The 15,116-nt window shown below is 34.8% G+C and overlaps 1 protein-coding gene across 1 annotated transcript; it reads right to left on the bottom strand.

The window, feature by feature from the left end:
- Positions 1–19: 19 nt before the first annotated feature.
- On the bottom strand, positions 20–13,744 carry LOC106131957 (nuclear pore glycoprotein p62). The gene is made up of 13 exons (XM_013331238.2): positions 13,509–13,744; positions 13,322–13,378; positions 13,063–13,182; positions 8,328–8,446; positions 7,395–7,464; positions 6,927–7,051; positions 6,251–6,407; positions 5,199–5,897; positions 3,088–3,172; positions 1,947–2,112; positions 1,540–1,709; positions 1,099–1,210; positions 20–540 (listed from the first exon to the last, which is right to left on the bottom strand). The coding sequence occupies exons 1-13, from the start codon at positions 13,576–13,578 to the stop codon at positions 382–384; spliced, it is 2,109 nt and encodes a 702-aa protein (XP_013186692.1). The 5' UTR covers positions 13,579–13,744; the 3' UTR covers positions 20–381.
- Positions 13,745–15,116: the final 1,372 nt, after the last annotated feature.

The following is a 15,116-nucleotide window of genomic DNA, read 5'->3' as shown; positions in this document are numbered from 1 at the left end:
TTCACAGTACCTTTTTATTTCACTGTAAATGAATGGAGTTTCAATCAAATACTTTTAACATTATCTTTTTCAATGTCATATCAATAATTATGATTATGATATACCTACGTTATTAATTATAAAAACCTGTTGAAAACTTTAACAATTACATCATTAACATTGGCAATTATCAATTGAAAAAAATACTTTATATCACTTCAAATACTAAGACGAAGGAGACTTCCAACAAATATTACAGTAATTCACTTTTAAAAAAATATGAAGTAATCCCAGCGCAAACAAATACTTATTTCGACTACTATTTGTCTGCGGTTTTCAGTCATTTTAATGTCATTTTAATGTTTATCTACAAGTTTGGAGCATTTTTCATAAATTAATTATTTAATTATAAGTCAACTGGAATGATCTCTCGTTGTCCCTTCTCAAAGTATCGTGTGTGGCCTTTAACTGGTCCAGTTTTGTCGTAATCTGAGCAATGGAGTTGTCTATCCATTGCATTGACGACATGTGAGCGTTCAGTATACGGCCGATTTGGACGATCTGAAAAAAAAATATGTAATCCATTGTAATATTTTTGTTTGAAGAGAAATTATATATGTTTTGGAACAAAACCTTAACTTTTTGCAGTTGGCACCAAGTAAGAACAGATTATATGTTCAGAAGAAAATAAAAGTATATTTTTGGAAAATTTCACAGGAGCAAATTGAAGGCAAAAGTGATAAAAATAATTGAACAAGGGAGGCATAATTTTTTATAATGAAGTGAAGCGGGACAGCGATAGTTATTCACGCATGTCATTTGATTTGGAGATAAAGTTTTTTAAATGTATGTATGTATGCCTGCCTGTGTGACACCTTAATCTCATACATACAAAAATTATGCTATGCATGTATTACTTTACCGAGACGAATAATCATCGAATTTGGTACCTACAAAATGTTACCACATTCTCAGGTTAGGTGAAAACAAAAATCAGTTCTGTGGTTAAAAATAAAACTGGTTTATAAACATTTGTGGCGATAAATTTTTTTGCGAGATCTATGCTCGCGGCGAACGACTAGTAACTAAAATGAAAATATAATGTACAATAATACTTACAGGATCATTACTATCTTGACTTCTGTTCGTCTCGTTCAAATGCTCTATGACCTCCTTCAGATCTTCCGACATTTGCCGCAGCTGCGTGTCTAGATTTTCTGCCAACGTGTACCTGTGGCAAGAATAAATATTTTTTATTTTAATCATTTTGCTATCGAATTTTAAATTGTCGAGAAGAATCACTACAATGTTCCATCGCTTCAATAATTTTCTTGATAGTGACATGTTATTTTATTCAGCAAGTTAAGATTAGTGAACCTTAACTTTAGCACACTGGCCACATTCATCTACTCTTATTACTTAATTAAAATCTTAACTCGTGAGTCTTAACCGTGGCACGCTAACCGCATTCTCATCACATTAGTGGCATCTTAGGATGGGTTAAAATTCTAGGCCACATCTTTACACCTTGCAGGGTAGACAGAGTACACTAATACGTACATATGTTCTCTCTCGGGGTCGGCGGGCGCTTGGTCCTCCAGCAATAGAGCTTCGAGCGGCGCAAGAAGCTCCTCAAGCTCCTTCTGCTGCGCTAGAACGAAATCCAACTCGTGTTCCAAACTCTCCTGTGAGTTCTTCACTGTTTGCACGGCGTCGTTTAGTTCTACAATCTGTAAAGAGATATGTGGGTAAATCAAATCCACTTAAGCAATTCAATTTTTTCCAGGCCCGGTTCTTTAAAGGCCTCAGTGGCGCAGCGGCAGTGCGCTTTTCCGTGACACCAGAGGTACCGGGTTCGTATCCGGCCAGGGCATGATGAGAAACGTTCGTCATAATTCTATGAATTTTTAAATTATCTCTCATCACTCGTGTCATTTTACCTAAACTGAAATAGAAATATAACAAACCTTCTCTCCATTAGCAATGAGCAGTCTATCCCACGCGTTGATCTGCGTCGCTTGGTTGATAAACGTCTTCTCTTGTTCCTCCAACTCTAGCGTCCATTTGTTGATATTTTCTTCTAATTGAGCGAAGGTAATGGACGATATCGCGGCGGGAGGCGCTGCTGTTGTGCTGTGAATAAAAAAAAATTAAAATTAATATATTTTAAGTCATCTTGTGATCATGGTCGGTGCAACCCGGTCGAAACGTTAGGGGAAAAACTGTATACCTACATACAGTCACATCTATATTCCTTGCGGGGTAGACAGAGCCAACAGTTTGGAAAAAATTAAAGGTAGCGTTCATCTGTACGGGTTTATGATGGAATTCACATTCAAAGTGACAGGTTCCTAGCAAATCGCCTACATTAGGAATGCAAAGTCTATTAGTCGTCTTTTACGACATCCAGGGTAAAGCTATGTAGTGGGTTTATTCTAAAGTGCCAGAAATCTCGCGATAATTCCCGTTTGCGTATATTAATCTTCTTCGGTAATTATTTATTTATCTGTATAGCACAATACGCGGACGTAATGTTAACAGCATTATCTTACAGTCTACCAATGGGTTAAGCAGTAAACTTTTATACCTGCCAAGAATTTGAAGATTAAAATAAAGGCTACAACAATTCTAATTAGATTTAAAATTATAATGTGATACTAAGTAGGTACCTTTATGTAGGTATAAGTATGTCTACTAATACACAATAAATGTTTGCAACATCCGAAAGGGTAAATACCAAGATCTGGTATACATATAAATTTAAGACCTTGATGTACTCATATTATGCAAACAAAAATTAAAATTTGAATTACTAAACTGCTTCTACTAAAACAAAATGCATTTTTACTCTGAATGATTTTGTATATATAAAAAGAATAGGACCACTCCATCTCTTTCCCATGGATGTCGCAAAAGGCGACTAAGGGATAGGCTTACAAACTTGGGATTCTTTTTTAGGCGACAGGCTAGCAACCTGTCACTATTTGAATCTCAATTCTATCATTAAGCCAAACAGCTGAACGTGGCCAATCAGTCTTTTCAAGACTGTTGGCTCGGTCTAACCCGCAAGGGATATTGTATACGTCACTTGTTCACATTATAACTTACGTTGTGACCGTTGACAGCGATGGCATAGTGGCTGATGTTGTAGTTTTCCCAAGAGCCGTTATACCAGACGGGGCCGAGGTAGATGCTGGAATGCGTAAAAATATTCACTTTCAAAATAATATAACTTTCTTTTTCGGGTTACATTAGGTAATAACACTATCAGATCAATGTGTATATGTAATGTGACTATTATCACATCATATACCTCAATCATAAACTTCAGAAGCTTCCAGTATTCCTAAATTTATAGGTATGGCGATTTATTCAACACCAACAATTTAAACATGACATGACGTAGCCATGACATTGACTTTAATAACAACTACAAAACTTATTTACCTACCCATTAAGTCTTAGGTACAAAAAGTATGTTGTTAGAGAATTTTTTTATTCAAATTTTTATCTAGAAGAATCAGTTGCCCGGCAAATATTTATTCAGTAAATGTTTATTAGTCACGTCTACATTTCTTGCGGGGTAGATAGACCAAACAGTCTTGACAAGACTGAAAGGCTATGTTCAGTTGTATGGCTTAGTGATAGAATTGAGATTTCAATAGAGACAGGTTGCTAGCCCATCGCCTACAAAAAGAATTTTATCAAAAAATTATATTTGACAGAATTATTTATACTATGTACATACATAAAATATCTACTGTTTAAGTATCTTAAAGCCAAATGGCATATTTTCACATACAACACAATTTAATGTACCCGAAACCGCTGAGCTTGCATGAAGAGAGTTATGAATGTGGATGAAGCGAAGGAAGTATGCAGACATCGTGGCAAGTGGAAAGAGGTAGTCTCTGCCTACCCTTCTGGGAAAGAGGCGTGATTTTATGTATGTATATGTATGTAACACAATTTAATTTTATAATTCACCCACCTGTGATTTGTATAGATTAATTAAAAGTATTGGAACTCCAATGTTTCGTAAACTTTAAAATTTTTTGTCTTTTGCGCTCAATAAGCGATTACTTAACATTTCTTGAACAGAAGATTTTAAAACTAATTGAGCTTAGGTGACTAAATTAAATGATATTATAAGCATAGTAAATTTTCATCCTACAAATACTTGAATATATTCAAAAACACATAATTTTAGATAGTTAAAATTTAGAACTAGGAAAAAAGTAATTCACAATTAATATTAGTACTTCAGCCATTATAACGACCAGTATACTTAATTTAACGATTATTTGATTCAGTATCATTTTTTCGTAGTAAAAAAATACCTAAATACTAAAATTTTTTACATGATTTACATATTATGACTTATGATGACATAACGTGGATTATGACATTTAATGATAAAAGTTCATCTTAATTTTTTTTTCAGCAAAATTAAACAGATAATGAAAAAAAAAAAACGATTTATCATTTGATCAACTATACAGGGTGACATTTAAATTATTAAAGACCAATACTTCAAAAAGAATTTTAAACTAAACATGTAAATAAATGTCTGAAAAATAAATTATTTTTCTAGTATCAAGATCAAGTAAAGTACAGAGTTGTCGAGATCGCTCAGCTGAATGAATTGCGTCGTTGACCTCTGAATCTAACGCGTCGCTTTTCCGCCGGCCGGGGTGATATTACGTATTTAGGATCGTGGATTTTGATACTTTTATTTTTTTCGTACTTTCTAAAATATGAACCGATATTTTTCTTTTAACTTTTTTAAATATCCTTTAGATGAGTACACTTAACAGTTAAATTTATGCAGTTGAATTAAAAGTCACCCTGTATACATACGTTGGTAGATAGTTTTTCATGGATTTTCTCAGTGTTTCTTTTTTTTCATAACTAATTTGGTTTAAAAGTAGAAAAAGGCTTGATTTTAGTGTGTTTCTTTTTTATATTAATTCCATAATGTTCTACACATAATTTAAAAACTATTATTAGAATTTATAAAGCCGCCTTCAGTGTCCTTATTAATATTATTTTCAATCATCTTAAAATTAACTGATTTTGCTCTTTGATTGAATACTTGAATCGTTATACCAAGAATTTGCCATAAAAGTGGGTGTTAGGAATTAAATTCATTACAAATCACTGAGAGCATTTTGAGCGTTTGAAGTAGCGTTAATAAAATAAAAGCCAAGTTTACTTACTAGCAGTAGAACTCGCAGTGGCAGTAGTCAACTTAGTACCAAAACTAAGCCCGCCGGCACTCGTAGTTCCAAAACTAAGCCCAGTGCTTAAACTGGGCTTAGTCGATGCGAAACCAAGCCCAGTCGAGGAGGGCGCTGAAGTTGACAAACTAAGCCCGCTAGATGTCGTGGTAGCGGCAAAACTTGTAGTTCCGAAACTAAGCCCGGTTTGTGCTGTTGTTCCGGTAGATCCAGTTGTTCCGAGGCTAGTTCCTGTGGTACCGAGGCCGGTTCCAGTATTTCCGAAACCAGTTCCGGCGGTTAGGCTAGTCCCAGTTGTTCCCCGGCTCGTTCCAGTAGCACCAAAACTAATTCCAGTCGTTCCGGTGGTTCCAAGACTAGTTCCAGTGGTACCAGTAGTTCCAAAACTAGTTCCAGTGGTTCCAAGACTTGTTCCAGTGGTACCAGTAGTTCCAAAACTAGTTCCAGTAGTTCCCAAACCAGCTCCAGTGGTTGCAGTAGTTCCAAAACCAGTTCCAGTGGTGCCAGTAGTTCCAAAACCAGTTCCGGTAGTTGCCAAGCCAATTCCGGAATTGCCGAAACCAGTTCCACTGATTCCAAGGCCAGGTTCAGTAGGTCCCAAAGTCCCGAAACTTGGTTGCGAAGTAAGCTGAGCGGCAACTTGACCAAAACCGGTGTTGGTTGTACCGAAAGCTGGCGCTGTAAATAAATAACAAAAATATATAATAATAATAATTTATTAAACTGCTAATGGTGTGATTAGTATTATTTATTACTAGAGGCCGCCCGGGACTTGGTCCGCGTGGAATCATTCCCGCGACTCCCGGATAAAAATTAGCGTATATGTTATTCTGGGTCTTCAGCTACCTAAATACCAAATTTTATCGTAAACGGTTCAGTAGTTTGCGTGAAAGAGTAACAAACATCCATAACTCACAAACTTTCGCTATTATAATATTAGTAGGATTTTAAATTAATACATGTACATATTATGTATTAATTTGTGTGTATGTATTGTATAGGGGTAGACAGAGATAATGTTATCAACTGACCTGCAGTGGTAGTAGTGGTACCAAAAGCAGGCGTAGTAGAACCACCAAAACTGAATGAGGATTTCTGACCAAAAGTAGATGTAGCGGTTGCACCGAAAGATGGCGCTGAAGTAGAAGCTAGGAAACTCGACTGGGCCGGTTGTGATGTGGTTGTCGCCTGGAATCAATCAATCAATACGGATTCTTTAATTGGGTGATAGCATATTGTTAAGTCAGACGTTAAATAAATTTGCCAAAATTATAATAATTCCATCCATAGACTATATTTTTTTTACTCAAAAAAATAAATAAATATTTTTTTTTATTTCATGATTAAAATCTTCAGCTGTTTTTTTAATTTTCCAGTTTCTTAAAATTTTATCACCTTTAATATAACACCTAGTACAAATAAAAATATTCTGTTTTATGAGCATCAAAAATATTTGATCAGGATTTCAAAATGGGAAAACCATTGGTACCTAGCAAATGATACAATTTGACATGAATTATTTAAATTGAATTCAAAATATCATTCTATTATTAAGCCAAACAGCTGAATGTAGCCTATATTATTTTTTTCAAGACTGATATAGACGTGATTATATGTGTATGTATGTTAATAAAATATTTTTGATACACTCAGGCTCACATTATTTCTATGACAGAAAAAGTTGGCTCTAAAAAATAAGTAACTTACAGTGTTAGCTTGTGGTAACGCTGAGAATCCCGAAGTGGGGGTGGCGAAATTAAAACCCGGCGCGGGCGCAGCAGCAGAAGCCGGTTTGCCGAACGAGAACGAACCGGAGCCGAATGATGTGTTTGCTGAAATTATACAACCGAATTATTAATTTTCATCATTATAGCTATACAGCTGAACGTGTTTTCAAGACTGTAAGCTTTGTCTACCCCGCAAGGGTCGTGACGTATGTACATATATATATTATATATATATATACGGGACAAATACATATATACATACTTACCTGTCTAGTTTACCGAAGCTGATTACATGACAAAAGATGTCTCTTCAATTGGCAATTTTCGGGTTATCTTAAGAAAAGTTTATTTTTGGTTTTAACTATGAAGCGAGATGCGAGAGTACTTTACTTGAATGAAGCTACGGGATTCAAATTCTATCTGTATGTACAAGAAAAACCTTGTTTACCTTGTGTTGTTTGCGCCGGCTGCTGTTGTGGAGTGGAGGCACCTCCGAAAGATAAGTTTGGTGGGGCATTCTAAAAAAGAAATAAAGAAAAAATTATAGCAAAAATTTGTTTGGTTTTAATACTGTGACGACATCAATGACGTCACACACCATTAGCCAATCACGGATTGGAGCATAAATACAACCTCAGAGTCAACATCTTCTGTCGAGCGGTTCCCCAGGCATATAATCAGCCTATCTTCAAAGAACAAAGGCATATCCCGTGCTCCTCTCCAGAGTGGTGAGGATGCAACCCGGTGGATGGAATTAAACAAGCCCAATTAATATTTATTCAGTCTTGCCTTGGTTTTCAAGGCAAGAGTGAATTAATATTAATTGGGCTTACGAGTGTTAAAGACAGCCTAACGAGGGTTACGTTTTTCGCGAGTACTCGTAGACGCAACTCACATACATATATTTCACTTGCGGAGTCAACACTCTTGAAAAGACTGACAGGCCATATTCAGCTGTATGGCTTAAAATGGAATTGAGATTCAAATAGTAACAGGTTACTACCCCATCGCCTACAAGAAATTAACCCAAGTTTTATAAGCCTTTCCCTTAGTCGCTTTGTACGACATTCATGGGAAGATATTAAAAAAAAAAAAAAAAAATATTGAGTGATCCTATTCCAAAATGCCAGGAATCACATGGCCTAATTGATATAGGTTTACAATATATGAACACCATAAAAACCTGAATGCTGGTCTGAAAGCGAAAAAAAAAATTGTACTTACTTGTTACCATGCAGATTGTAAAAGCCAATCAAGGATACTTGTAATTGTAACTTGTAACCTATCACTAGTTATCAATCTAAAGAGGGCCATTTAGTCTATTTGAAACTGTTCACTCCGTCTAGCCTGCCCATGTTAAAAATGTGATATATGCACATACCTGAGCAGCTGGCTGTCCAAACCCTGGGCTGCCTACAGTTTGATTTGGGGGCGAAGTGAAGCCACCAAAACTGAGTTTGCTAGCCCCAAACGAAGACGCAGCTGTTGTTGCCGTTGAAACTGTAAAAAAATGTATTGAATAATATATTTGAACAAAATATAATGTTGATATACAGTAACATAGTATATTATAATACATACATACATACATAAAATCACGCCTCTTTCCCGGAGGGGTAGGCAGAGACTACCTCTTTCCACTTGCCACGATCTCTGCATACTTCTTTCGCTTCGTCCACATTCATAACTCTCTTCATACAAGCTCGGCGGTTTCGGGTACTTTTGACCTGACCCTTTACCAGGACGTCCTTAATTTGATCAAGATACGTTCGTCTAGGTCTTCCCACTCCGACCTTTCCCTCCACACTCTCCTTGTATATCTGCTTAGTCAACCTGCTTTCATTCATCCTCTCCACATGACCGAACCATCTTAACATACCCTTTTCTATTCCTGTAACTACATCTTCTTTCACATCACAACATTCCCTTATCACGCTGTTCCTTATCCTGTCACTCAATTTCACACCCATCATACTCCTTAACGCTCTCATTTCCACTGCATTTATTCTGCTTTCATGCTTCTTTTGCCATACCCAACTTTCACTCCCATACATTAATGTCGGGACCAACACGCCCCTGTGCACAGCCAGTCGAGCCTTTTTGGATAGTTTCTGACTGCTCATAAAGGCATGCAAAGCTCCATTCACCATGTTCCCCGCGTTCACTCTCCTTTCAATATCACTATCATACTTGCCATCTGATGTAAACTTTGATCCTAGATATACAAACTCTTTCACTTGCTCCACTTTTTCTCCTCCAATCAAAATATTACATGCTGTCATTTCTTTCTCCATTTCAAAAACCAGTGTTTTAGTTTTACTTACGTTCACTTTCATTCCTTTCTCTTTTAAAGCTTCATGCAGACAGTTTACCATCTCCTGTAACTCCTCCGCTGATGACGCCAGTATAACCTGATCGTCGGCATAGAGCAGACATTTGACGAGTAACTCATTCATCCTTAATCCACTTTTAGACTCTTTCAAATCTGTCAAACAGCTATCCATAAATAGGTTGAACAGCCACGGTGACGCAACACATCCTTGCCTAACGCCTTTCTCAATATAATAATGTTATATATATATGTTATTTATATTATAATGTTTGATTAATTTAAATTAATTATTTAGTACTGCCCTGTGGTAACTTTAGAATAGAACCACTTCATATCATTCCCATGGGTGTGCTTGCAAGCTTATCTCTTAGTCGCCTTTTACGACACTGAGCCTGGCTACCCCGTAAAGGATTAAGATGTAAAAAAAGATTTTGTCCACATTCTGGGTCCGATACTTGGAAATACATCAAAACTTATGGGTGCTATAGAACTTGACAAAAGGATAAATGAATGCAGATAAATGTACGTCAACCTTATCCTAATAATAATTATAGCAAGTCTTTTATTCCATCATTAGTGAAAGTGAAATCTCCATTACATATTTAAAAATATGGAAATTTATGATATATTAATATTCAGATATTGAAATCAATAAAAAAAACTAAAAAACTACGCTTTTATTGCTAATCAAACTAAAAAATAGAAAATAAAAATTAATGACAAAGGAATTCAGTAGTAGCAAGTCGAACAATCAGTTAAAGTCAGTTGTAGTAGTAATTACCTCGGATTAAAATTATAACAAAATTAAATTTATAAACAAAACAATTTAAATCAGAGTAAAAAGCGTGGGGTGCCTGATGTAGTAAATATTAAAATCATTCTATTAGCATATATTTATGACAAGAGAGTTATGAAAATGAAGTAAAATGCACCCCACGCTTTTTACTCTGATTTAAATTGTTTTGTTTATAATTTTAATCCGAGGTAATTACTACTACAACTGACTATAACTGATTGTTCGACTTGCTACTACTGAATTCCTTTGTCATTAATTTTTATTTTCTATTTTTTAGTTTGATTAGCAATAAAAGCGTAGTTTTTTAGTTTTTTTTAAACTATTATTTATTTTCTATTTTTTAGTTCGATTTGCAATAAAACGGGTAGTTTTTTAGTTTTTTTATACAATTATTTTTTGGAAGTTAACACTTTTGGTATAACTATCTTACTAGAAAAGACTTTCGCAACCATGCGCCCATCGCCGGAGGTTTTCACAACTAACTTTCTTAAAGTTATATGTGGCCTGATTGGATTAAATCTCATAATATTCTCATCATCATGATTCTTTTTAAGGCGATGGGCTTGCAACCTGTCACTATTTGAATCTCAATTCTATCTTAAAGCCAAATAGCTGAACGTGGCCTATCAGTCTTTACAAGACTGTTGGCTCTGTCTACCCCGCAAGGGATATAGACGTGATTATATGTATGTATGATGATTGTTAAACCCAGTTGAAAAGAATTTTATAGTGATAAATCACTGTTAATAATATTTTTGACTATCCAGCAAACATAATAATTTTCGATTGTGGCCTTGCCAGGAACCAAACCACAAGATTAAGAGGCAGATTGATACAGGAACAAAAATATTTCATACATACCTCCACTGCCTTTACAACCAGGAACGCAACAATGTTTATCTGAAGACATCGTGGCACTTTCGTTGTAAAACTGTCTTTCACATAAACAAACACAAACTTGGGACTCCTAGCTCAAATAATAAGGTACTTTTTACAGGAGTCCTATCTCAAAATATCTGCACAACACAGTAAACACAGTAAGAGTCCAATCTCAGATGATAAAATCACACGAATATCCGGAAGAACAAAGCTCGACTCAACGGAAGATTCCAAACTCCAAATAACGACAAGTTATCAGCACAAAACAAAGTGCAAATAGGTAAATACACAGGCACCGGTAAAAAACAACAGAAAGAAAGTTTACAGGTGTTCGAATCGAATTCAATCAAAACTTACTGCAAAACTTATTTGACATAAAAAAACTGTCACTCATTTTCCAAACGAGTATTACAGTGTTGCTATTATAAATAGGCAAAATTTCCCCATCTAAATTTAGACACTAATTCATTTCTTTCTCTTGTCCACACTCGGTTCTGTTATATAATTGCAAAGTTCATAACTAAAAATAACCTAAAACTATAGTTCCCATTACAAATTTATTTATTTTTTTTAACTTCCGAAATCTCCCTATTAAGTATATCCCTTGTTTTGCACAACTTTTATACCTTACACACTCACTACACATTATAATCATTAACTTGTCTTCTCTTTTACTAACAATACCTACTTGTTGTGTTTGTCTTTTTGTGTTTGTACATTTGTTAACCTTCTCCTTTCAGATTGTATACCGTCCATTTTTGTAACTTCGTGTCTCTTCAAACCATGACATTGGCAGAATCACCGAAAGTCCGGTGGAAGCCATAATATAGAAAAGAAAGAAAGAAAGAAAATAGGCAAAAGATACCCAATGTTAATTCAAGAATTGCATTAATATGTTAAATACGTATTAAATATCGCAAAGTTCTGTAGGTAGTAACTTTATTCTTGTATTTTTGTAAATTTAGTTGTTCAATTTTCATTTATTACTTTTGTTTTATTACTTATATATTTTTTATTGTTTTAAAATATTCTACTAATTCTACTATGGTTTCTAATGGTAATTCTAAATGGAGCAATGCGATGAAATAAAGAAGCCTCAGGTTAATAGTAACATTATATGGAAATATATTACATCTCTTTTTGACTCATTATACGTCAGAACTTCTTGGTTTCTTGTATGGAGATTACTGGCACTGGTGGGTGCTATCTCTGTCTCTCTTACTCTCATACGAAGGATCTAAAAATGAATTTATTAATCCTGGCAGTTTTAATAAGGATAATGAGAAACTCTTATCAAAATATTGCATTGTCATCGGTCCTTGATACGTGTGCAAAGTTCCAAGTTGATCAGACGTTTAGAAATCAGTGAAAATTAAGCTCAAAGATTCCGTTACATACATACATACATACAACCCAAGCTAATATAAAAGCGTAGTAAAAAAGCAAGAACCATGTTTGGAATTGAGACCAACAAAAAAGAAAGCAAAGTCAAATGCACTCAAATCTATTATAAAGAAATTATTAAATAAAAAAATAGAAAGAAAAATAATAATCACATTTCATGTCTCAAATCAAGATAACAACAATTTTTAACCTTTACCTCTTTTTCTATTTGGCGTAGTACTCATTCTTAAAAGCCCAAAACAAATTTAAAACAACACCAATGTAAAACCACTAATTTAATCATGTACTCTAAATATGAAATTCAAGTTTTTACTTAAGATGATAATATATTTTATCAACATACCCACATTCTGAATATACCCTCAAAATAAGGTTTTGAATCTGAGATTGTTATCTTGCTGATATTATGTGAAAAATGTGACATCTTAAGATGCTGATTTGCTTCTTTCAAACTTCTTTATTGAAGATTAGACACTCGCACCTTTGTTTACGTAGTTAAACAATTTTTGATAAGGAGCAAAAATATTGGAATGATTAGTCTTAAAAAAAAAGAAAATCTCTATAGTTATTATTACTAAATAATACTTGCAAACTAAAATTGAGTTTGTTGTATTATTTGTTTATTTAGGACTGTGTCATACCAGCATTATCAGTCGTAAAAAAATAAATATTAGGCGTTGATTAGAATTTGAAAAATCTACTTACAAAGAGACGATGCTGGAGCGGCAGAAGCGGAAGCAGTGGTCTTGGTGCCACCAAATGCGAAGCTCCCAAATGCAGGAGCACTTGTTGTTGGGCTCGTAAAGTTGAACGAGGGCTTGTTATCTGTATAAGAATTTATTTACTTTTTACCAATCCCAGTGCTAATCTAAAAATCAAAATAGAACCATAACAAAAAGAGCTTAAGGAAGTATGTAATAAACTAATGATTTTTTTTTTGTGTTAGGACTTGTTAAATACACACCCGTGGCTGCTGCTGCACCAAATGCCGGTTTATTGTCCCCGCCACCAAAGGAAAACCCTGAAAGTTTATAAATTTTTAGGTTATAAAATGGAATAATTGATTATTATGCGTTATTAGAACAGTCAACAGAAAACTATATATTAGCCATGTGTTAAAGATAAGTTTAAATACAAAAACGTTGAAATACCTGTAGAAGGAGTTGCTGTACCAAATGTACCGCCAGAAGTAGTTGTTGCCGATCCGAAACTAAAACTCATGGTAATAATAAATAATTTGCTTAATAACTCAAAAGCAAACGTTAAAATAAATACAATATAGTATTGGTAAAAGACTCCGTAATACTAAGAAATAGTATGTAAGTAGTAAAATTTATATTCATGCGACATCAACAAAAATATTGAGCGCACAACAAAATGCCGCCATCTGTCAATGTCAATACAATAGTGACATTTCGTTATAAATTTCTTATTTACTTTTTTTGATCTGACACGAGAATCATCGTTCTTAAGTAAAACATATCGCACATAATGAATTCACGCCTTTTTCTGAGAGGGGTGGCAGAGACTACACATTTCCATTTTCCACAATTTCAGAAAAACATCATACTTTTGTAAATTTATTTTCCAAAAGAATTATAATTTTGAATTAGGTCTAGTAGTTAGTAGTATCTTTAAGACTTGCAAACGGCGTTACTCTAGGTTGATACACTCAAATACTCGTATGTATTCATACATCGGAAAGATGGGGTTGTAAATTACAATCACAAGATTCTAAGGCCGTGTAGGGAACCTATTTCTATTTATCATTATTTATATAATAATTACCTATATATTAATATAATTTATAGTATTTAATAATATTTTCTAATTACATATTACTTACAACATATATATATTAATTTATATTTACACATTAACAAAATATAATCGACACGCAAAGCCGGGCGGCAAACTAATGCAAGGATAACGCATCATAGCTGTATAGCTACGAGTACCTACGATGCGCCGGACACGGCCGGCCGGCCGATACCTTACTAGTTATGATTCACCCAAGATTCACCTATGCACCGCAGACCTCACGTCGCTTGCCATTGTATCGCGTCTTACGTGAATCGCTAATTTGCTTGATTTGTGTTTGAGAACTTTCTATCCCTGCTTCTTGTGTTTCGCTTGGACTATCTTTCTTTTCTCTGTGCTCCTTCTTTATTTCTATAAACTGTACGTGTGTCCATTAAAGTGTATTTGCGTGGATATAGACGTTTTTATTCCGGCATACCCACAGACCACTACAGCCGAGTTTCCAAGGCTCAAGGCCTACCTACTCAAATAATACCATTCAAACTCTTATCTCATCTTTCAGTGACCCGTTGTCGGTATTTCTAGCCCTGAGTTCAGTTTTCTTTTGTCAGGTCTGCATCGTCGTCAGTTGTTATACCAACAATAAATAATAATACCTATGTAAATAAATATCGATATTTACCATACATATAGAGGGTTTAAACATCCGAAATCTAGGTCTGGCGGCCCGCCAGAACGCGTAGTGGTTGTTGCAAATCATCCCTAGTGCCTATTCTATGTAAACGGAGATAAAACGACGTGTAAACAAGCAGATTGTAAAGATTGGTCGAGCGATTTGTTTGAAAATCAATTCTTTATGCTTTCATTTTTTAATTTTCTTCTTTTAAGTCATAATGGTTGAGATGGCTGTATATTTCTAGCGCGATTTAGACTCTTCGCTGTTATTGGCTGTTAGGGTCGCGTGATTGGCTTATGACGTAGAGATACTAACTCAACGT

This window comes from Amyelois transitella, chromosome 26 (genome assembly GCF_032362555.1).
Source record: "Amyelois transitella isolate CPQ chromosome 26, ilAmyTran1.1, whole genome shotgun sequence".
Taxonomy (NCBI): domain Eukaryota; kingdom Metazoa; phylum Arthropoda; class Insecta; order Lepidoptera; family Pyralidae; genus Amyelois; species Amyelois transitella.
The sequence above is the reverse complement of the archived record's forward strand: the minus strand, read 5'-3'. Positions and strand labels throughout refer to the sequence as shown.

Bases quoted from the DNA above. Each gene is read 5' to 3' on its own strand.
- LOC106131957 (XM_013331238.2), bottom strand. From the start codon at position 13,578: ATGAGTTTTAGTTTCGGATCGGCAACAACTACTTCTGGCGGTACATTT. The intron at 7,052-7,394 runs GTAAACAAGGTT...GTATAATTTCAG, and splicing joins GCCGGCGCAAACAACACAAG to CAAACACATCATTCGGCTCC. The intron at 541-1,098 runs GTAAGTATTATT...TTTTTTTTTCAG, and splicing joins GTCAAGATAGTAATGATCCT to ATCGTCCAAATCGGCCGTAT.